This window comes from Bombus vancouverensis, chromosome 8, assembly GCF_051014615.1.
Source record: "Bombus vancouverensis nearcticus chromosome 8, iyBomVanc1_principal, whole genome shotgun sequence".
NCBI lineage: Eukaryota > Metazoa > Arthropoda > Insecta > Hymenoptera > Apidae > Bombus > Bombus vancouverensis.
In genome coordinates, this window is record NC_134918.1 from 8,290,707 (window position 1) to 8,316,404 (window position 25,698).

General features: G+C 40.1%; 1 protein-coding gene across 1 annotated transcript in view; it reads left to right on the forward strand.

The window, feature by feature from the left end:
- Window positions 1–25,698, forward strand: part of LOC117162662 (uncharacterized) — a 92,056-nt gene that overhangs the window by 53,979 nt on the left and 12,379 nt on the right. Inside the window, exons 2-9 of the mRNA XM_076621138.1 lie at window positions 8,358–8,411; window positions 10,351–17,612; window positions 18,434–21,065; window positions 22,151–22,425; window positions 23,059–23,406; window positions 23,878–24,198; window positions 24,579–24,926; window positions 25,075–25,381. Of these exons, the coding sequence (XP_076477253.1) occupies window positions 8,358–8,411; window positions 10,351–17,612; window positions 18,434–21,065; window positions 22,151–22,425; window positions 23,059–23,406; window positions 23,878–24,198; window positions 24,579–24,926; window positions 25,075–25,381 (11,547 nt within the window). The remainder of the gene's footprint in view (window positions 1–8,357; window positions 8,412–10,350; window positions 17,613–18,433; window positions 21,066–22,150; window positions 22,426–23,058; window positions 23,407–23,877; window positions 24,199–24,578; window positions 24,927–25,074; window positions 25,382–25,698) is intronic.

Genomic DNA, 25,698 nt, shown 5'->3' on the forward strand with positions numbered 1-25,698 from the left:
TGATAGCGCTGTTACCGGTTCCCACGATCGAACACTTTCTCCGTCGAACCAGCTCCGTACGTTGGATGCACAGGATTTCACGTTCTTTGGCGGTTAAGCATGCAAAACAAATGTATTCCTCGTTCGACGATCCTCTTCCGTCCCGCGACATGGTTCTCCATTTCCGTGAACATGAGAAATTCTTGTTGTAAGTCGAAAACAATCCTGTTTGTTAACTCGTGAGGAAGATAAAAGAAATTTTTTAATATCGAATTATTGTTCGATTTAGTCGATTTAAGTGGTAGTAAAATATTCTTAAACATATTTAAACATTTAGGTACAATAATAAGGTCAGTCAATTCTTTCTATTCTTTCCATAGTATCAAGTTAGTAAATGGAAATTGATAGTAAACTGTTCTTAAGCAGATATGTACTAACACGACTCGGTTAGTGGTAAATTGTTTTTAAATAAATGAAGACAATTTTCCTACAGTAGTAAGCTATTGCTAAAGAGTTTTAGATGAATTGGTTTCGGCACCAAGCTGCTTTTATAAATGGATTTACTCAAATTGGAGAATGGAGTTGGAGAATTAAATTGTTATTAAACTGTCATAAATGATCATTGCTTGATAGAAATAAATGGCAGTCTTGTTCCTTGTCTTTGTTTCCATTAGTATTCAAGAATATTGATGGCAGTGGTTAACAAAACGTGTAAAACTATTTAGTAATCTGCTTAATAAATCGTAAATTAATGATACGTTGATAAATGCTACGTCGGTGTACAAGGTGATCAATTGTCAATGATGAGTATTGCATTTGTATATCGATATTCGAGAGAATCGTTTATATTTATTGAGGATAGAGAAGAATGGGAAAAAGCTTAAAAAAGGTTTCTACCAAAGAAAACTGATGCAAGAAGAGAAACTTATAATTCATTAATAATTCCTATAATACTTGTAATTTGTTAATATTTCCTCTAACACATGGTATAAAATTGTCATTCTATCAACATCCTAAAGGAGTTGTAGAAAATCACGTTTCAAACCGTCCAAGTGGCCATTATATAAGAAAACCGGACTGACCTTTTCCACGTCAGTCGCTAAAAACTCGAAGCTTAACGCTTGAATTATCTCTACTGCTCACGTCATGATTATGTCACGCGACGAACAAGGTATTTTATCACGAAAGAAAAGGAGAAAAAGCGTGAAAACGTATCCTTTCGCGTCAAAACCACCCTTACCATCGCTAAACATGGTGACGAACGAATGTACATGATGTTTCGATTGCGAAAACTTATTGAGCAAGTGAGAGCGATCATCATCCTGGCATGATTAAACGCACACGCGTGGACAAGTCTTCAAAGATGGCTTTACGCTCGCAAAGAACTATCCGGAGTTAGTTAACTAACATATTATACATACGTATGTGCGAGTGCAAGTAGTTAAGTCGATGCTGTGTCAGTATTTAATTCGTGCATTCAACTATAGCGTTCAGTTTCGAAAGAGTAAATCGAATCCTGTTAGGTTGCCCTTTTCCTGGTTGGCTGTTTGATGCGTGTTTAATCAACTTTCGCAACGAAGCATCATCCTAAATCCTAACAATCTATTTACAAGATTCTTATAATCGAACTCATTAAGGCCAATGTTGAGTTACAGCTACATTTCATTTGCAATTTTTTCTTTTTCGATCAATTTATATCATTGTATTTTTGATGTTCATATAATGAACGAATTTTTGGAAATACTATATCTTTGTTCACTTGAATTTTATAGTTTTGTATTCGTATAAATAATAAACTAGAAATGTTTTACAGTTTGTAGTGATTGAAATATTTGTATTATATACTGCGATATACTTAGTTTCTTTCATTTAAATTATGCAAATTATCTTTGCGATTCCTAACGAGCAAGCATGAATAATAAAATTTTTAATGTTGCAAATTTTTCTTCTACAGCCATTATTCATTATATCCTTAGATTTGGTAATTATAACACTAAAAACTGCTATATACAGATGTAATCATCGCCAAACATTATGCAGCAATAACAACGTAAGAACAGCAGAGAAATCAATAACTCGATAATAATTTATAGATATTAAAACATCAAAAATAAAGAACATTTAATAATCCAATAGCAGCCACCATGCCACAAGCTTTAACCACAAAGCCTCCGTAACTTTTGTAAACTTCAAAGTATATATATAAACGCTTCACTCCTCAGTTTCTCTCAAAATAGATTTTATATTCCATTGCCTGTCCCAACGTTAATCACGTTGCTTCGTCATTAGAAGCTAATAGAAACGAAATATGAAATTAATGGAAATTAAAAGCAATAGACAATCCATCGAAATACACAGCTATTAAAACGATGGATAGGTGTTTTACGGGAATAGTGGGTAAGCAGTTTCGCCCACGGCGGAAAGTGAGATCTCGCGTTTTCGATCGCCAAGTGGGTTACGTCGTCGGTGAGATTGTTGAAACTTGCGACACGTTTTCCTCAGGGTCAGCGTGTCGGCGACTTCGCACTCGAAACGGACGTGCACAGCGTATGCGCGGTCACGTCCGATGCTACCTATGCTCACGATCAACTCGCGTTCCTGTCCAGAAAATTCATTCGAGACGTACAACAGAGTACGACACTTGTTAGATCGTGACATGAAGCTGGATTAATATAAAACAGAAATAAAAAGGAACACGCTTCCATGAAGTATTTCTAGACGCTGTCTGCAACAAATTTAAGTAGTCCGTTTCCGTGTTTTAAATTTAATTCCGAGATTCTAATCTGTTTCTACTTTCGTGAAATATCTACCCGTTCTCTTTTTGTCACTTTAATTCTTTGGCTTGTGTTCTATGTTCTATGCTCGTGTTTGCCAACATCCATTCTTTTGGTATAAGTGGTAAAATGCGTTCAACGAGGTCTGTGATAACTGGTCTCTGAGAAAAAACGAACCCGAGTCTCCTTTGAAATTGGAAAATTGTACGTTCCTTCGCAATTTGATGGATTTATGTCGTAATTAATGGCCGCATCGTTCGTGATACACTTTTCTGCGCGATCCTTATAAAGAGATCAGAAACGTATTCGGGTCACGAACATGGATTAATACTCCAAGTACTCTATAATGTAATATACTTTGTAAATGTCAATGTGTAGTGTGAGAATTAATCCGTATTGAGAAGATAATATATCGATGTATACGTAACGTATACGTATCGTAGTTTTAGTAGATCAATGACATAAGTGAAAAATTGGAAGGTGTTAGATAACATGCGTCACTGGCCACAGAAATGACTAATTCTCTTAATAAGACAAGCTAACTCAAATATATTACGTATATTGTCTAGTTTTTAACGTTATCAAAAATTTACCTCGTTACTTAATTATCGTACAAATACAGCATCTATAAAATTATTTTCTAGCAACTGTTATTTATCGTTGCTCCGGAACAGAGATATGCCACTTTTTCGCCAGTTCAATATTTTTCTCCAGAAGATTTATTTCTTAGAATTGAACTTTGCTGTTCAATCTCCGCTTTCCTGCGCGTAATTACTTTTTTTCTGAAATCTACTCTCTGAACATCTTTTCCATTAACGTTTGCTAATTGACTCCTACAGTCCTATTGCTTAAATACCTTTTCACCTACCATGTAATTTTCCCACTGAGACAAATGATGATAAATTTGAAAAATTCGCGATCTCTCTTTCGATTTGCACGCTCCAATTTTATCTCGTCTTTGTGAATCTCCGCGATGCGGAAGAAACGTGGTGAAGCGTTCACGCGTTCACCTGGAACATTGGATTCCTAGGAGGATCCATTATAACGTCCCCAAGCCGTTACGTTTTCGTCGTTTATTATCCGTGTCGTGTATCGGAAGAATCTAGCGCGAATAAATCTAAAAACGATCGCAAGTACGATTCAGAAATGGAAGAAAAAGAGATCCGCGTCTCTCTTCGACACATAGGATATCAATGGACGAATTGCTTATTGCGAAAGTCGTGGAATACCAGAGGGATTTCTCTTCTCTTGCTTGGGTGAAAAAGCAGCTCAAGGCGACGCCCGCGTATGCAACTGCAATCGCGTAATCGGGAACGTGCTTGTATATAGCAGATGTGGTTCTTTCGATTTTGATCTCTCTATTTCGTCGGTTTCAATAGTGTTCAGTCCCTTGAAGGATATAGAAATGATTCATTGAACCATACCTTCAGAAAGGTATAACGAACATTATTGCGGACGAATGTTATCCTTTGGTTATGACATTTCACTTGTTTCTTAACCTACATCGTATTTCATATATCTTGGAGCCTAAAGTTCTTTTTATTGCGAATCATTACGGGAATTGTAATTAGATGGCTCGTGTCATGTTCTCAGACGAAGATTGTTAACGTTGTAGATACTGGCTCGTAATATACCACACGTGGATGATTACAGTTAAAGCAGCGCGATGAAAATAAGTGTTTCTATCTTCACAAAAATCAACATCAATCTGGAAGTAGCTCCATGTTTTTAGTAACTGCGAAATCAAAAGAGGTGGAATTTGTCGTTTGATTAGCGTTGAATTCAGCAGCGAAATTCGCTCGTAAAGGCAAGACGATAAATACGCTCTTCTTTTTACATTAAGTTTCTTAATTCTTAGGTTCCGTTTCTTAATTCTTAGGTTCCGTTTCTTAATTCTTAGGTTCCGTTTCTTAATTCTCTGAATTCTATAGAACTCTGTCAAAAGAAAGAAACCTTATTCATCCGTTCGTTCTTCATTAATTTATTCTTTATTTAACTGTTCATTGCGCCAAATTGATGATAAGCCAACGGTCAAAAATTGACGATGACCGAACGAGATGACATCCGGTTATCCAACCGGTGGCCACTTCTCGGTAGTCCATCTATCGAGATCGACGTACTCTCATGGTTCGAGGTCATCCTCGTCCAGGTGCATTGGGTCAGCTGGTCGACTTCGTGTCGCCCTTCTTTCTCCGACTATCTGGCCTCAGGCCAACTGGGGCCGTTTCGCAGTCGCTGCCAAGGGGGCAATGCTGTTGCTCAATGATCGACAACGATCATGCTCATCGATCCTTCATGAAGGAAATTCGCGTCTCATGAACAAAACGAAGAAAGTTTGTTACCTGTGTCGAAACCATAACAGTTTCCTTTAGAACGATCTCAGCATGAAATTGGAAGTATTCTCTCCAGTATCGCGGAGTTACATACTTTTTTACTTCGAAAGATAAAAAGTTCTCTGGATTTTCGGAGAAATTAATACTTTCATAAGATTAGTCGTATCGTTAAAACTATAAATAAAGGAAATGTAGGCAATATTCGACACAATCGAAACAAACAATTTATTTATGAATATTCATATAGAGAATGCTTTAGTGGGTTAGTATATAAAAAAGTATAATGCGGCAAGTGATAGAAGTATTCAAATCGCATGAAAAGTAATATTGGAACGTGGTCTTCTCATTAACGATGTAAGGAAGCAACCAGGCGAATTAATGTGGTAATCTAGAGTAATTATCCTTTGTAATTACATAAGCGTACATAAATGGGCAATTATAATAGATCGCAGCAGAATGTATTATCATTTTTCGTATAAATACAATCTCTTTATTATTTTATTTCCATAGAATTCATTCTTATGCAGTTTTCTAGAGAGCTAACTAACTATGAAATCGTTTTCATCGTTATACCAATGGTTTCGTGAAGTATCGGCCGAATGAATTCGCGGAGATCGTTAAGAACCGAGTAGTTGGCAATTAAAGAAATCACTGATCGATCTCGTTCGACAAATACGTATCGTCAGTAGCCAGGGTTTCGTAATCATGTGCCGTAATACCGAAGGATAGCTTACACGCTCTGTTTACCGTAATATTGTGGACATTGTAACGTTGTAATAAAGGAGCTCGAGTATAAATGCAAACCGCTCAAAGCGCTTGTAGAAAAAGTTTCAGTGAAACAATTGTTATCGTCGATCAGAAAGAATCGGCTAGCCATATTGCTTGCTCGAACGATATCAACATATGTAGAATCGAGTTTTATTCATTTTTAATATTATTTAATCTTACAACATGTACGTAGGTAACATGATATTTAAATCTTTGTCTTTGTTTATTTGTAAAAGATGCAATGTTTATATATCAAGTTTTCACGTGCGTCGATAATTAAATTAAATTAAAATAATTAAGATTATTAATTAGATAACAATTTAATCCGCATTACAACGAACAACGAGAAATTTTTCGAGCCGATTGCAGTAGAGTTTTCAAGAAACCACTAGAACATTTCATAATATATATCCAGGATCTTTGGAAATCAATAATTAATCGATTATCTCTCCAATAAGAGAATTCATTTCGTTTCAAACGAAGCTGAACATTCAATAATTCTTCGAAAATTGTCAAGTTTCGTTTCTACATCCGTTACAAGAATCCGGAAAGTTTTAGAAACTCGATAATCCAAGAAATTATTTCTGCATGAAATTGCCAGCCATAAATCCTGCCTCGACGAACAAATTCCCCGACTGATCCTACTTAACAGTGACGTAATAGCGATTCAAATAGCGCTAAAAGTTAACGGCGATCCAATGGAACAGGTGAGAGAGGTAGTAGAACAGGCTGGGTCGCGACTATAGCCATTCAAGACCAACGAAATTCTGCGAAATCGGTGAACTCGGCAAATCGAGTATATCGAATGAATGAAACACCAGCGTGGAAAAGAATCCGCTTGATCTCAGATGACGCTGGATCCTGCAGGTGTACCACGACACGACGATGAAAAACAAGCCGACTGTCTGGATTTTTCCTCGACTCGTTTGGTCCAAGAATGTTCGAAACAATGGCGGTGAAATCGCTTTCGATCGAATTTTCGGTGAATATTAAGATTTCGAATCATTTCCTGGTGGAAAATTTTTGTAATGGCGATTTAGGATTTCGAATTTAAGATATTAGAATTTGGAATCGTCAGGTTGCAAGATTTTTTAATAGGTATCTCGATTAATTTCGATTTCATATTTTTGAGACTTTGATTCAACAAAGGGTTTGACAATCAGCCAATGTGAGTGGTAGAGTAAAGTAGATTATCTATTATTTTATGATCTTTTTGTTTAAAAATTCTGAATTCACAAAATTTTGCGTCCATGCTTAAATCCTACAAAAGTCGTAAACGATTTTTACGTATATCGTTATACCAAACACTATACTTTACTTTCATCGACACAGTCAGGAAGAAGAAGAGAAGAAATGGATTAAAAGAATTTACTTTCAGTTTCGTAATGAACATCTATACTGGCCTATTTTCCTCGACAGTATATCGATGCGTTTATGTAAAACAAAACGACCAAGTGGAAAAGCCTCGTGCGGTACGTCGCGCGTGCGAAGGTTTCCAGTAGATTTAGCCGGTGTGCACGTGGCACGAGCCGAGACGGAAGGGGAAATATTCTCGCGAGAAGAAGAAAGGAGTCGGTCAGATAACTGTACGTCGCGGCCTCTGGACGACATCTTCAGCATCGTCGAAGCCTGGGACCTCTTCTCCTCTCATTCCCATACGGATACAGTATATGCCTTATACAACGATTCCCGATTTGATCTTTGGTCTTCGTTCAACACACGCTTGGACGTCGTCTAGTCTTTGTCTGTTGGCTGGTTTACTTACTTACCGGCATCGTGCAATTCGAGGTCTTAGTCTAAAACAACCGGTACACTTTGCCGTCGGTTGTTTTCCAAGAATGACACCTCAATGGCATTAAGTCGACACCGTACGACCATTGTCTTCCGTTTACGAGATTATTAGTTTTTCTTGCGTTTTTTTACAATTACGTAAATGGAATAGAGCGAGAAATGAATGGAAGATAATATTAAAGTACGATATTTCTTTGATTTTAATATACCAATTTTGCGTATTCATGTTTTATTTACCGATTGTTCTGCATTTACGTATATGTATTTTTTGTTACGACATATTTGTGACGCGTAGTTGCTCGTTTGTGCGCGTTTAACAACGTGACATCGATTGAACGTTAGGTTGATCAAACATAATTTCTCGAGCAAACATCATCGTTCACCACCCACCGCATCTTCTCCTACGGGTGCTATTAAGTGTCCTTGATGAATATATCGAACGCGTAAACTTTTCAGAATCGGGTAATCTGTTACAGAAAACAAGATTGACATGTTCTGATCGTAATAATAAATATAATATACCAAAAATCTCTGTAATACTGGCAAAATAAGTATAGCATTACTAAAATTTGTACGAATTTACACGAAGGCTCGAATCTCTTTAAAGGCAATCAACATAATACGTATGATACGATATAATAAAGATAAATTCTAATATTATGTATAAAAACTTATTTCTCATGAAAATAATCAAGAAATTGTTTATTTACAGATGTAGGATCGCTATCAGAAGTGAGAGCATCTAGGATAGAAAGGGATCTGCAAGGTGAGCGTTTCACCCTCTCAGCGTGCCTGTCTTGCATCCAACTCATGTCTGTTTTCTCCAATAGAATTTCGCTCGAACACAGACTTCGTAGCCTGAAATTAATACATTTCATCAACCTTATTATTCGATAGTTACATTATTCGCGACGAGTACCACGTTCGAGCGTAATTCTATCGGCAACAACGATTCTCTCTTTCGCTTTCCTCTCTCGTCTCCGCTGTCTGGCCTTTCTCTTCTCACAGTTAAAACCGATCGTTCTGTCTCTAAAAACTTGCATTGTGCGTGTCGACGCGAGGTGCGGCCGTGTACATAATCAAAAGTTATACTTATTTCGAAATACATACATGTTTCTATCTGTCTATGTGTCTTTTCTTTATTTTTCTTTTTTTTCTCTTTTTTTTGTAATACTTTGTCTTTAATTCTACTTTATTCCCTTCTCTCACGTACATGCCACCTTGCGTTACGTTTCCGTGGGTAAATGGGCTCAAAATCGCTGACCAACGACTCACAGAAAATACAGTTTGTTACACAAGATCGAAGATGCAATATCTCTTTGTGCAAACTAAGTGCTTTCGTAAAAAGCTTTAGACAGATTAAAAGTAATTTAACAAAATGAATAGCCTGTTGCTCAGTTTCTATCGAACCAGGTAAAATTATTTCTCGAGTTATCGTTATTACAGTACGGGTCGCGTAAAGTTGTCTTTCTCGAATACGAAAAGTAGAGTGAGTGTAATATGAAACTACCTTCAGCAATTTATCACTGTCTAATCATGGCGAATCGTCGAACGCTAGAATTGCAATAATTTATAATTTTCCACAGAAAATTTGAGGTAATCGAACCACTATTGAAAACATATCTTAAATTTATTTAGAGCTTCTTACAAACAGAATTATTTTCCACAAAGGAGTATCGCGTCCAGGATCTCGTATTACAGACTGTATATAGCCTCGAGGGATTTGACAATCAATCTAACAAAACGATTCGAAAGAAGAAAGAATAAAACCAAACAGTAAACAAAAATGAGACAAGTATATCAACAATGAACACGATTATAGATACATAGAAGAAACTTTCACTATTCGAAACGTGAAATTCGTTTCACGGTTCGCACGGACCCATAAATCGAGCACGAATTAGACACGGCTTCATTGTGACCGAGCAAAACACAGATTCTCTGTAACTCCCTTTCAAGTCCCTCGAGCTGTACATATTATATTATATATACATAATACCGATACTGGACAACTTTTGAACGTCTGGCGCGCCTCTTATCGTCGTTTCCCTGCGCGCATTGATTCACGGAGTCCCGTTTCCGGTAGCACGAAACGGAACGAAACGAAACGGTATGATTCGGGCCCGTGAACAGTGCGACGATCGGAAATCGATACTCGTGGACAGAGGGTAGAGAAACGGGGACGTAGCAGGTTGCTCTCTATAGTCTATATACCAACAGGATGACTCGTCCACTAAGATCGTCTGTCTCTTTTTTTTCTGTTTCTGTTACTGCTCCCGCCTGCTCCTCGCCTCTTCAACTCTTCTCAACAACTGGATGCCGTCTGCCTCCAACGTCCGCCCGCCACTCCGTCTCTCCGACGACCTACATTATCTAAAACTAAAAATACAAATAATCAAACCAAACAAACCAACAAATATATCTATATAACTATATATATGTACACATATGAACGAATGAAAAACCGATTGGCCGAACTGAAACCAATTAATACTGACGATAATTGCGACTGTTGAATGACTCAAACGAATTTACCACATGACTTGGACGATTCTCTTGTTCTCTATTAATACAATTATACATGGATAATCGATCAATTATAACGGTCACTGAAACACGTGCTCCTCGTGCGGCGATTGTCCCCGGTGTTTCTGAATGATCCTAAAATCCTCCTGACTCGTTCCATACTCGATGATCGTCCTCAGGTGTTACCACGGTCCTCCTAGTCTCGGCTCGACCCGGTAAATCCATTCCTCCGGTCGGTCTATTAACGAAAACCGCCCGAACCTTCGTCCAAGATGGAGCCAGCACGGAGTTCGCTACTCAGGTACTCGGTACCACGTTGGACAACGGTCGTCTGTACGCTAGAATATTATCTACGTCTAGCAGAGTATTCTACGATAAGGAACCAGCACCAGATTCACCTACACCTTATGTGGTTTATCCCTCGAGAACCTCTGACGACGATTGGCAGCTGAAAGTAGCTCTCGACAACGCACCCATCAAAGCATTAAGGGATATCGAAGAATCTAAATTGGAGGAAAATCAGGAGAGAGATTCTGGGAATCAAAGTAGCGAAGGAAAATCGTCAACGAAATTGGACGAGTTATCCAGGGAGAATGATATATTTAGCAGAAGAGAATTAGGGTCAGATTCGCAGAGATTCAAACCTGCTAAGGTCAGGCCAGCGGATAATCTTCCTACGTACACTGTTACTCATGAATATGTCGCGAACAATTTTGAAGACGATCAACCTAAGAGTTTCAGACCTCGAGCGCCTAAAATCTTTAAACCTCAGCCAAAAGCTCCTTCTACACTCAAGAAATTAGACATAAAGCCTCTGGCTACTGTAACGTACCATGGTTTCGCTGAATTCACTACGACTGTAGGCGAAACTGTCATAGTTTTCTCTCCAAGTACGTCACCAGCTCCAGTCGGTCGCCCGGCTACTACGATCAAAGGAGATGCGACCTTGAGACCTGACGACGGAATCGCAGTAGTAAAGATCAGGCCAACCAGCGTGGTCACTGGTCAAGAGAAGACCAAGCAACATCCTGGACGTAAATCTGATCCAAAAAGCGAAACAGGCGATCCTTTGTTAGACGCCATTAACAGAGCTAATATTCAGCCAAGTGTCACCGAAGATTTCGAAGTAGAATCTTCAACAACATCTACGGAGCCTCTTCTTTTAATACCAGATGTCGAAACTGGCTCGTTAAAACCTACAGGACTTCTAAAAGTTGTAGACTCTACTACTTCCCTTGATGGCACTACCACTCACTATAAGAGTTTAATTTATGGAACATACATTGGTACAAATTACGCTCAGATTATACATACGTCGTCGAACGTGTACTTTTTCCCTGACGAAGCCACTGCGACTTACGATGCCGAAGATACTACCGTAGATTATGGAACGACTGCTACTGAAGAGCCTGAACATGAACAGGACACTACATTTGAAATAACGACTGGTACTACACCAAGGGTAATTGCTACGAGCGAGGAATCTCTTCCAGAAATGAACGAACTGACCACTCCTATTAAAGACACCACTGATAGCGTATTAACGACCTTGAAAGATATTTTGGAGAGTGCTAGAAGAGTTCTTGGTACCACGGAATCGGCTGCTCCAACGTTAGATGATGAAATTCCTAATGATATTGTTCCTGGGGACCCTCAAGGTCGTAGTATCAAGGGTGGCAGCTCGAAGAACGATCTTGGTCATCAGAATCACAAGGAGCACGAATTTGAGCAGGAAGGTAAGATTACTTTGGCTACCAGGCTACTTCCTTCCACAGTGTATAAGACGTTCACTTACTTCACTACTTTCTTCGTACCGAAAGGCGATGAAACTACAACTTCCGTTATTTCTAATGAAGTAGTGTCTTCTGACGTTACCTATCTGACAGAGTTGATTCTGCCTAGCGAAACTGCGTCTCCGATTCTTCAAACGACGTTGCCTGAACCTGTGACGACAAGGACAGCTCCTGTTTCGATCACTGCATTGGAAGAAGAGCAAACAACGAAGCAGGATGAAGAGATAGAGCTGATATTCAAGACCCTGTACACTACGTATACTTATCTGACGACGTACTTCCAGGAAAGCACTTCGAGTATTTCTAGTAGAGAAGTCGTTGAAACAAATGTGATTACTCAGACTGTTGGACCTAATGGAGTGTCTGCAGTGGTTGCTGGATTGTTTGAGAAGGATGAGTCCAGTTTGATATCACCAACCAAAATTTCGGATAAAATTTTGCCTTCGACTACTCCTGAACATGAAGAAGGGACTGAAAAGTATCCAACGACTATGGAACAAACGACGGAAGACATTCTTACCACGTTGCAAGAACAAGATACTACTACTGATCAGAATATTCCAACAGAACCGGGAACAACTGTTAAGGAATTTGAAGACACCAAACACATGATACCTGACATTGAACCAAGTCCAACTCCAGCCGTACCCACTCAAGAAGTAAAGGAACAGATCAAAACTTATTATACAACTTACACTTACTTCACCACAATCTTTGTTGATGATGAAACAGAGATTGAAACAAGGACAGAGGTGTTCACCAATGTAGTCACTGAGACCATTCAACCAACAGCTGTGGTGCCTGTTATTCAAGAAACAGAGCGACCAACTACACCCAGAGAGGAACCAGCCAATAAACCAGCCGTTCCACCGGAGATCTTGGCCTATTTGGAAGCTATTCAGAGACAGAAGTCTCAAGAAGAAGCGCTCCTTCTTGCCAAAAGGGTACAACAACAAGGAAACAGTAAAACTGAGGAAACCACGAATGCGCCTGAAACTAAAGAAACTACGACAGAGGATTCAGACACTTTGGAAGAACAATCGACTACAGAAAATTTGTTTCGCGGTTTCGAAGTGAACGCGCAAGTGACGCCAAATCCACCAATGGAAGGCGAAATCTTGGGCTCTATGATCACTGATGTCGTATCTTCTTCCAGTGCTGGAAGTGGTACCGTTCTAGACGTGATGGATAAAAGAAACGCAGTTCCTGAAGACCAGGAGCTTTCAGAATCTAATCATCACGACGTAGAGCCAGCACCAACTCTTCTACTTCAAACAAGTTATACTACCTTTACTTATTTTACAACGATGTACAAAGGTGACGAATCTAACATAGTTAGCCGTCTAGAAACAGTTACAAATGTAGTCACAGAGACAATTAGGCCAACAGCTGTGATCCCTGAAGAAACGAGCACACTGCCAGTTACGTATTTCACGACGTTCACTTATTGGACTACATTCTACAGAGGAGGCGACACTGTCACTACCAGTCGAGAAGAGACTGTCAGCAATGTTATGACACCGGGTGTAGCACCTACGCCTACCGTAGAGTTAGGCGTGATCATGACTTACAGACCAACGACGACAAACATAGAAGACAGCCAATCTAGCGAAAAAGAATCCAAAATCACTGCCGACAATGAAGTGACGCCCTCAGTCGTCGTTCCTATTGAAAATTCGAAAGCTGAGGAATCAGAAACTACAAGTTCCAAAGATATTACTACTCCATCTTCTGAGAATGTTCTACAATCAACTACAATTTCACCTGAACCTACCACTTATTATACTACTTACACATATTTCACGACTTCTTACATTGGTAATGAGACTATTTTGAATAGCAGATTGGAGACTGTCACTAGTGTCTCTGTTCCTGATGTCCTTGCAACTTCACAAGTGGCAACAGGAAGAGCAATTGATGGATCAGTGTTTAAACAAACTTTAGCCACCGAAGAGAAACCAGTCATTCCCGCAAAACCTACTGAACTTCCAAAAATTGGTTTAATCTCGACGATCAGGTCAAGTCAAGTAAATGATGGAATCACTACTCATTTTATGACTGATGTTCATGGTACATATATCAATGGATTGTACGCTCAGGTTGTAGAAAGCTCGACAAGAGTAGAGACACCGCCTCTGCCTTCGTCCGTAGTTACTCCAATCCTACCAACAGGAATTTTATCGATGAACAAGGGTATCGTGGTAGACGCCGATGAGATTACTACTATTTATTTTACGACAAAGCAGATTGGAACTTTGTTTGATGGTCTTTATGCGAAGGTTATCGAAAGTACTTCGAGTACGAAGATTAACGAAGAGAGGAAAGCGACTATTTTACCTACTCAAGGTCACAGAACTGGTTTGGTTAGATTAATTCAAGGTCAAATTGCGAATAATGGAACTACGACATTCTATCAATCTAAGGTGATTGGAACCAGTATCGAAGGTAGATACGCTCAGATCATAGAAAGCACATCCAGTTTTCTATCTTCGACTCCAACGGCAAACATCGCGCCTACTTCCACTCTGCCACCTGGCAAACCAACTCAAATCGCAGAAATCTCACCTTCGCCTGCTGTCATTCAATCTTCCTTATCGGAAGACCCAACGACGGAATCCCCGGAACAAGACGAAGACTCAGAACAGAATGAGGAAAGTGAAGAAGAGGATGAAGAAGGGGAAGATGGACAAAGTTCCAAGAAGAAATCTAGACTGACCTTTTCTACTAGAAAAAGAACTTTCACTCCAGTGATCAGACCATTCGCTTCTAGAAACAGACCCACGTTTAATCCCAAAAGAAAGGGTGCTCAGGGTGCAACGACGATTACCAGGACAGACATAACACCCACAATAACTGCGACCTTGGCTGGAAAAGGAAATAGATTCGCATCTTCTAGAGGTCGAGTCAGTTCACCAATAGGTCCATACTCTTCTACGTTGTCTCAGTCAGGTTCTAGGAGGTTCTCAGGAAGAAGAGGTTCACCAAATACAGCTAGTAGTTATGCATCAACTATAACTGGAAGTACCAGAGGCAGAGCTCAATCTAGAATATCTCCATCCTCTGTTTTCCAAGGAAACAGAAGAGGACCTACGTCGATTAGAGGATCTTCAGCCAGAGTTGCATCTCGTGCCTCAAGCTCAGTTTATCCTGGAGTCTCTACTAGATATAGATCACCAATCAGACCTTCGTCTACCTTGTCAAGAGGTCAGGCTACGGTTAAACACGACGACCAAGAGAACGATGCTAATGAATTCACTACGACTACGTTGGTGACCGAGGAGACGCCTTATACAGAGGATATAGAAGATGGGGAGACCGTGACGACACCTTTGCAGACGACCACAGAATCTTCGAGAAGATCCACGAATCCCTTACTCAGATTCCGTAGACCTATTAACTTGAATAATTCCGGCAGAACTGGTACTACGCCGAGACCGCCAACGACTACACGGAGAAATGGAAATTTAAATAGAGCCACTTCGCCAACTGTTCCTAAAGTGACTAATACGAGAACCAATGGAAGGGTAAATGCTCCAATTTCAACTAGACCAAGACAAGGTGGCACGGGGTTATTTCCGCCTCGAGGTCTACTTGGGAGAAAGCCGGAATTACCCATCGAGGAACAGATAGAACCAAACGAAGATCTAGAAGAAGAAGGAGAAGAGAATTTGGAGGACGAGCCTGTGGAAGAAATAGCTGACAATGATTACGAAGGATCTGAGCATGAAGATAGAATCAATCGTCGGTCTGGAAAATCTGTCAGACCCACTGTACAGATCAGGCCGTTTAACAGAGCACGAAGAATACGTCGACAGGCGAGTCAGTTGAGATCTTTGACCAGTCGATTCAGAAGACCTAGTCAGAGCTCGTCGAAGTCCGAAGAAAAATCTGACGCTAGCGAAAACGTGTCTAGCAAAGAGGAGACTTCCAAGTCTAGTTCCAAACCTATTGCTCGGTACAACAACCGTGCAAGGTCTCTTACAGCGACTAGACCAACGTCCAAGTCTAATAATCCTGAGAAAACATCTGCAGAGTCTACAGAGTCGAGTCAAAATAAAAATAGGAATAGGTCTAAACAATCTAATAATGGAGACAGAAACGTTGCCTCCAGAATAAAACCTTCTTCAACTTCAAATAATGGTAGACAGTTTACTTTAAGAGAAAAAGATGGATCTTCTTCTACCAGGACGAATTACAAAAGACCTAGTTCTTCAAATTCCAGGACAAATGGAAGATCGACTACTACTACTAATTCAGATCGAGTAAGGCCTCCGCGATTACGAAACGGTTCCAATAAATCGTCAGAGAATACCAGTACAAGACGAACACCTCCTTCTAGTCGCACTTCCTCTAATAGATCCTCTAATAGAAATAGCAGCAGAAGAGGTTCTTCTAGTAGATCAAGAGGATCTCTAGAAGATATCCGAGAAGCACCTACCGTGTATCCTGACTTCGATGGAACGATCACAGTGACTCATTACGTGCCCACGGAAGTTACTATTCCCGTAGTGAACAATGGTATCACAGAGCACAGGAACATAATAACGGCACAACCCAGTACAGAGATTTTAAGTCCATCTCAGTATAGTACAGTGACAGGTGGAGACGGCAAGCCGTTAGTGGTGATTGTTAGCGAGGTAACCGGTACCAATCCTCAAGGTCAGACCGAAGTAACCCGATTCCTGCTCCACGAGACGCCCACCACTCGTGTCTCCCACACATTAACCACACTAGGTGGTCGTAGAGCCTCTCAATCCGTAATTGTACCCACCACAGTCTATTCTGTAGAGAACGTGGTCTCCACGGTGCAACCTTCTCTCCCTGGAAATGCGCCTCTCGCGAACATCCTTCTATCGCAGTTGCTCCTCGGTCAATTAGGTCAGGCAAACCCTCTGCTGCAGTCTCAAGGTACACCGTCTACTCAGTATAATACGCGTACGACTTCGTACGTTACTACGATCACTAAGCAACAGAGTACCGTGATCCCACTCACTTTCCGGGGCAAGGAGATTCTAACAACCTTGGTGGATACTTCGACAGATGTGGTGACTGCTACAGAGTTCATCACGGATACAGTGGTGGTTACACCTACTGCAGCGTTGCCAGCGGCGAATTTGAACTCATTGTTACTGTTACTTCAGCAGCCTCAACCACAAAAGAACGCTAATCCTTTGCTGGATCCTTTGTTCGCTGCTCCTCCATTCACTCAGAGCAATACTTTGCCTGGAGAGGTGGAGAGAAGGCATCAGCCAGCTGACTTGGATTATAAACACGATAATTATGAGTATTCCGACGAAGAAGATGACGTTCAGGAGTATCAGAAGCCTTCCAGGTCTAGAAATGGTCGCGGTAAAGCGAACGATAGGAAAGAGGATCATTCTAGTGCGGCTAGAGAGGAATCTAGCGTAGTGACGTTATACGTTTCTGGGAGACGGCCAGGAGAGTTCAGTACTGTTCTGAGCACCGTGAAAGTAAGCGATACGTCTCGAAGACGACGAGACACCGGGGAGGATTTAGTCGTTGAGGTTCGACCCTCGATCCCACCGTCGTTGCACGAGGGATCGGAAGACATCACGGTTCTGGCGGGAAGTGTGGACTCGCTAGAAGCGCATGCGCCGACACAAAGTCTCGAGAGCGTAGTGGGTGACGTAGGACGGCACATTTCCACGTCCATCCACACCTAACCCTCAAATACACACACTTTAGATAATCCTTCCCCTCTTCTACTCTTAACTGTTGTCATTCGATTAATTAATATGTAAGCCCATCTACGAGATCCATTATGAGAAGCCCACCTAGACCGAAGCTGATGACCTTTGATGAACCTTTCGCGGGTTCGTATTTTGTCTGCATTTTCGTGCAGGAATTCCACAACAATCACGATATACATATGATGTACCATAGATCGAATTCTTCCGGAGGATTGTTCACGGAAGAAAGGAAGTCCTTCGTGAAAGAAGAAAAATAAAGCTCGCAGCTTCGGTTGATCGACAATGATCCATCATTCTATCATGCCCATCTCACGCCCTGTTCGCTCTTCCCCAATCTTTCTTCTTTTTATCTTCCCTCCGATTCTATCCTTTGATATGGTCCTCCACTGGTCCAGTCTACTAATACAGCCTCGAATCCGCCGCCGCACGCGCGCCCACACGCGATAAAGTCTACACGCGACGCATGGTACTCTCTTTGTCTCTGGTATTTGTCGGATCGACGCGATTTTGCCCATGGATCGCGTGATAGATCGATAACACCCGGCTCTACTAAGTGCACGAAAACGAACAAGGGTGGGATGTGTCTGATACACGATGATCTGTCTTGTTGTTTAACCCCACCTCGGATGACTCGCCTAACACTCGAGACGAAACCCCCGCCTGTTGCTCACGGCTGCCCTACATTTGCTGTAACTCACACACACATGCCCTGAATGTACTCCATGGCGAAGGATCACAAGTGCGTGCACGCAAGCGAGAGACACGTCGCCTTTTCAGATGACTACTACCACGACGACTTCTACCGACTAACCAGCGACTTCGCTAGCAAATCGCCCCGAGAGAACGCTAGGAATCTCGCTCCAGAGATTAACGACGATTACCTCGAAGAAACGCCCAGAAAACGCGTCAGAATTCGCGTCCCTGTGGTCAGAAAGAGTGGAAGGCAGCATAAGCTAACGGTAGTCAGAAGATTGCGTCCTATTTTGTCCAAGATTGAGAATCCTGCTCAGAATCAATTGACTGTGGCGAGTCATACGCCGCGGAGGATCGTGGTGACTAGAGTGAGGTCATTGGGATTAGCTAACACCATTCACAATGATTTGGAATCTGATAGTTTCAAACCAGAGATTGGAAGACATAAAGTGACTATTACTAGACGTAGAAAGATTGCGTCGACTACCGTTTCGCCTGCGAGCAGCGAAAGAAGAGTAAGAATCACTAGAAAAAAATTGGTCGCTGTTAGACCGCTGCAACCTACGCCTAGTTTCGCTATTATCACGACTGGATTCTTCACTGCCCCATCTTCTGAATACGATGAAGAGTTCTCCGAGGAGGATGAAGGTGAAGAAGAGGTGAACGAAGAAAGTGTTAGTTCGACTGCCACACCTGAGTTAAAGGAACCGCCCGATGTTATCGATAGCAAACCGGATGAGGTTGAGATTGAAAGTAAGGAGGATGTTAGTTCGACAGATATCCCTGAATTGAAGGAACCTCCTAATATAATCGATAAGAAACCAGATGAGGTTGAGATCGAAAGTAAGGAGGATGTTAGTTCGACAGACACGCCTGAGCTAAAGGAATCTCCTAATATAATTGATAAGAAGCCAGATGAGATTGGAACTATGACCGAGGAAACTGAACCGAAAGTTATAGAAGAGAGTAGTGTGAGTTCACCTGTCATTATCACTGATAATTTCTTCCTCCCTGCGTCTGACGATGAGTATGAAGAATACGAAGATGAATATACTGATACCACGACTGAAAGTGAGAAGAATGATTCTGAGAATGAAGATATTCTAACGACGACTAAATCTACGAAAATTGAGGATGGTTTGAATAAAGAGGACACTTCAAGCATGTCTGCAGCTCCTGATTTGTCAGAGAAAGAGGAACCAACGCTGGAAAAGCCCGAAGAAGTTTCACATAGTGTCGCTGATCATGAAAGTACAGAGTCAACTAATTTGAAAGAAGAAGAGAAATCTGAGTCTTTGACAACTGAAAAGTCAGTACAAGAGGGAGAAGAAATTACTACGACGCAGATGAGTTTGGAAGAGAAATCAGAAGAAGTTGGAACGACTGTTTATCCTGAGATTAATGAAGATGAGAAAGAGGATGGGGAAGAAGACCGTACAACGACAGAAATGGTAGAGACTACGACATTTATGGAAGAAACGACAGTGATTAGTGTTCCTGAAGAAGTACAGACAACTACAGTTTCTGATAAAGAGATTACAATAATCAATAAGGAAGAAGAACATAGTACTGAACACCCTTCGCTGCCTAGTGAATTTAAATCGGAATCTGAAAATTCTTCAAACGAAGAATCACTCGAAAAAGATATTGAAGCTCACGTTGCAACTATTTCACCTGAACCTGAAGACATTTCACTGAAAGACAGTGAAGATTCCCTCAAGAAAGACACAAAATCAAATACCACCATAATCGAAATTGATCCCAAGGAATCTGTGTCAAAAGACTCTGAAGATCCTGTCAAAAAAGAGATCGAACCCCAAGTCACGGTGATTCAAACCAAATACGAAGACTCTCCCAAAGTCGAAGACGTTCCCAAAATTGAAGACGTTCCCAAGAAAGACACACAAATTCCCGATAGCCACCCCAGTATCACACTCGAACCAAGTTCAAGGCCAGAAACTGAAAGATCCTTCCCAGACATAATAGATATCACTACCCTAAAACAGGTTCCAGAAACCACACCAAAACTCGAGGAAAATGAAGAGAACCTGACAGTGCAGCCCATACCATCGATTACCGAAATCATCTCGTCTGCTACGACAATTTTCTTCGACGAGTACCCCGATTTCACCAGCGTCCTGCCTTTAGAAACGTCCCAATCGACGTCGTACGACTCCAGTACCCTTAGCTACTTGGATAACTCCGAGATCCCAAGCGTGATTCCCCTAGGAGTCGAATATACGTCGTTGTCAGACTCGAAGAGGACCTCGATGGTTCTCGAGACGACGTCCAGCATTGACTCGGTAACGACGTCGATCTCGTCACCGACCCCCGAGGAAATCGAGGCAGGATTAGCCGACGATCTTTATTTGTCCCTGTCGAGGCCAGATTTCCCTGAGATACTGCCATCGAAACCGGTTCACGTGGAGCACGAGACCAGGTCCGAAACACCAGATTTAGAACCGAGCACGAGCATTTATTATACAGAGACAGTGGTGACATCGACGAGACTTAGGACGTATACGTACGTAGTGACGCAACTGAATGGACTGGAGACGAAAGTAACGTCCTCGACGACGGTCCGACCGAGAGTGACGACGCTTACATTGACGGTGCCCGTCACGGTGACTGTCACTCCTACCGTGGAGTCGTCAGCGCACGCCGTTTCGTCTGTGTATAGCCCGGTGCCCGCTGCTGGTGAGTAGCTACAACTAGCTCTGCGATAAGCCTTCTCTATCCACGATCTTCCAGTGTCCTGAACTGATTCGTAGTACTTTTAGAACTTTTTTTGCGATCTTTCAAAGATTTCTTTACTATTTTTTCCTATTTTCTCTTCCCACTTTTTTTTGGAATTGTTGATGCATTACCAATGTAATGAAGAATAGTGGTGCGTAGAAATAAAAAATGAAGATCATGAATATGATTTTTCTAAAATCTGTATTTAACGCCTTGCCAATTAAAGAGAATTGGAAGATTTTTGAATGTATGTAAAAATTTGAAGTGAAAATCGTGACTGTAATTTTTCGAGTCACTATAAAAAATTGATTTTTGAAATTATATAGAAGTAGAAAAAGTTACTTTATAATATAATGTAAATGAAAGGTATTTTGTAAAATATTGACAATGTGTTAATTACAAAAAATGTACATGTACAGAAATAACAAAGGTATACGATGTAACAACGAGATAATCGAGTTGAGTAAATTCTGAAATCATAGAACTGATAATATTTGAAGAACAATTTGTTCAGGACACTAGCCGATCGATGTAAAAAGTAATATTCTTCTTTAGACTAATATGATATCTTTTCTCGCGCGCCTAGCACGTTCGAGACTGTACAGACGCTCTTCCGAGTCTCACTTGGATTGGCTTATGGCAATCTAAATTGTTTTCTGTACAATAGAACTCTTGAGTGAACTGTACATACTTGTAAATGAAGTCTGATCTTGTACATACTACAATTCCTTATCGTTTGTTTTATTCCTGTAGTCTATTCTGTATATTTTTTGTTTCTTCTAAAACACGTTTTAATCGTGTACAGTGACCGTTTATGTTCTAACGCCTGAATAACCGTTGCCAGCCAACAGATCCGCCGTGAAGAGCATAATTATTCAGGCGTACATATACTCTCTTGTAAATCTTCTAAGTTATTTCACGTTTATTTCAGATGTATTTATTTCTATTGTATAAGTAGCTAAATAATAATTTTACATTGTCGAAGTGGAAGTTTTAATATTCATTTATCACATCGTAATCTTTTGATCGTGGAATTGTAACGACAGGAGAGCACGAAGGGAAAGATGAAGAAGGTCGAAGGTTAAACCTAGCCACGCGTGTCATGTCAAACGGAGTCGAAGTGATCGTTGCTGGACCAACGCCAGCATTACGATGGGAGAACTCGGTGCCACAGCCTACGCTGACATTGTCCGATGCTGTCGTCATGATGCTTCCACAAGATAAACCGAATGAATTTGTCACTAAGACATGTACCACCACCTTCACGTACCTTACTACCATTACGAAAGACGGGACAACTATCGTTTCAACGGAGCAGCAGGTAGAAATACAATATTGTTGGACGTTCTTCACTTTTTTATTTCATTACATTCCCGCGCCTTTTTTCGCTTTGAATCCTGGTTACTTATTCTTCGAATATGAAACGTTTTTTAATTTTAATTCTTTTTATCTGTGTATTTTTCTTGTCCTCAGACGTTGATCTTCCTTAAATGAATGAATTTTTTCAGTTTCTTTTTAATTCTATTCGTCTTTTTTATTCTTCTCTAGCGCACAGTTTACAGCGAACCTTCCTGGATTCTTTTCAATGTCAGGAGTAACTTTACCACTGTTACAAAAAATATTCCAGTCGTCAAATACTCTGATTATATACGAATCAAAGAATACCATACTTGACATCATATATTAATATTTTAACTAACGTTTGGAAATGACAGGAAAATTTCTAAAACATCTAATAAATTTCATGTAACTTCGATATTTTTTTAAAAACTTCAATAACGTAATATTATGTTAATACAAATCTATCCTTTACGCCATTGACACTATACGACTCCAATACCAAAACCAGCTACAAATTCTTCTACATTTACGTTTCATTTCCATGCCAGCTTATACACATTGAAACAATCGATAAAACAGAATAATCACTCGTATCACTAATAAATTCCTGCAGGTGATAGCGAACACAGCGACCGAAGAACGTCACAGGAAGCCGGGATCTGAAACTGCCGCGGTAACATTAGAAGCATCCCCAACATTACGCACAGAAGTCTTCAAAACCACTTATACCTACTTAACATTAAACACCGATCATTCTAATATAAATGACGCGTTGGAAAGCAGCACGAAAGTAATCACGAACACGGTCACTGCGCCGCAACATTATTTAGACATGATCCTTGAACCATCAGAAGCGCCTCGACCGGAAACGAACACGTATCTCAGCACCAGGATGCTGGAAAAGACTTTCATGGAGGATGGACGTACCAGAATAGAAACCACCAGCGATACAATTACTCAGGTTCGTAGAAAATGATAGACGGCTTTACAAAGATTTTACAAAGAACTCATTCGACGAGTACGTAGGATTTTTAATATATTTAATACTACTGACACATGTAGCTCGTCCATTTAACGATCTACTTGTAATTGCCACGTTTTAATTTTTGTGTATTTCAATAAGTATGCTTTGAAATGCGAATGAAATATCGAGCAATTAGAGCAGATGCAAATATAATTTATTTAACAGATTAGTGAACACTGTAGCATTAGGTTCTTTTGACGAGTAAGATATTCTTACCTAGGTATTATTAATGATTGTAGGGAAAGGGGAAATTTTTGTATTCATTTGAATTAATAATAAATAATATGACATTTTGTCTTTCCCTTAATAAAAATCCTTATGACGTTTCGTTTTATGATTTTCGTAAAGTAATTGCGGAATAACTGTATTTTAGCAACTGTGAATAATGAATGTTAATATTCCTTTCAGCTCATAGTAACAGAGTCTGCACCGCCTCCTCGTCCAACCAGCGTCACGACCACGTTAACGGCGCTAGACAGTACAGAGGAAAGCATGACAGACCTCATGAAAACATACTACATTACCTACACTTATTATAATACCTTCCTGGAGAAAGGTAGCACCGTGGTGCGTACGAACGTAGCGACATCAACTGACGTTGTGTTGGAGAAAGCACCTGCCAAGAAGACCACGAAGACAGCCACGGTGAATCCTACTCCAGAACCTATTCAAATTTTTGCGACAAAGACGTATCTGACCACGTTTACATACTTCACAACCTTGCTTCAGGTAAATTCATTAGTGAATCTATTAGGAAAAATCGTAAATTCCTGATAGAATTAATTCAATTATAGAAGATAATAATTTTTGTTTCAACGACTGAAATATAATTTATGAATTTTTATATCTATATAGAATACACATACGGTATGCTTGATATTCGGTTTTCAATCTTTAAAATCTACTTATTTATGGATCAGATGAAATGATAGAAAATATTAGAAATATAAATATAGAAAATTATCGAGTTAAAGGATTTTTAATTCGCCATCGTATTGGTAATGTTAATAAACGTTGATTGATGTTTAGATGCGAAACGATTTATGCAAATAGTCATATGTACTATTGTGGTCTAGGAATTGACTTTGAAAATCTTTGTTCAATTTCAGGCTGGACCAGATGGAGAAACTTCAACAACAGTCTCTTCGAGGTCGCACATCGTGGAGAACGTAGTGACAGAATCGATAGCACCAAGTTTGCTAGACGCTGGCTATATGAACGCTTTGTTAACAACTGCCCATCATTCAGATCCGGTGAAGAACGTGGTCACTGGATCAACGATCATATTCTTCGACGAGGAGGACCAGATCGATCCTACTTCGAGCACTGGTTTCCAGGAAGCGACCTCCTCGGTGGAGATCCAGAACAATGAATCGATTTCCGCCAGCTTTGTATCTACTGAATCTTCTCCAGCTGCTAATGAGCCAAGTTTGAAGCCAGTTGAACAGATTAATCAAGTAATTAATAGATGAATAATTTGTGATGAATATTTGAAATACGAATTTTCGAAATTAAAAAAGTTTTTTAAATTTTATATTATTTTTAAATTATTAAATTTATTATGTTATCAGAGATAATAAAATAACTCTATTGATCTATTTGTAGGAGAACAACGTAACAGTTTCTGCAGAGTCTGGACAGAACAAAAAGCCTGCGAGTCAGAACACGAGCGATCTTCAAGTGAGCAATCTTCTAAGCCTAGGGTCTTTGGGAATCAATAGTTTGTCGGCTCTAGGGCCAGTGATTACGGCCATGGCTGGTTTACTACAAGGAAAGACGACAGCTACGCGAAGAAATGATTCGATGCCACAGGCGGAAACGCAGGAAGTGACCACGCAAAGATCGCCCATTTATATACCAGTCGCTGAGTTCGCTGATGGAGACATCGAAGCAGCTGAGAGTCAAAATATAGGTAATTACTTTTGTAAAAATGTTTACTATGGTTAGACTTTGTTAATAACGTGAAATTTGCAAACAAGTGTGAGTCTATTAAAATGCTTACAATTTTTATACCACAAAACTTCTGCTTTCATAACAGTTCAGATTATTCAAAGAAAACGCGTATGGTAATATTTCTAAGGATAGATATTAAATAGAGCATGCGGTAAAATGGTAGTAGTTCAATAAAAATGATGTTAGTTTTCACAAAAAAATATTTTCCGATTGTTTAATAATATAAAAATGTTTAGTAATAAAAAGAATGAATTAACAACTTTCTTATCTAATTTT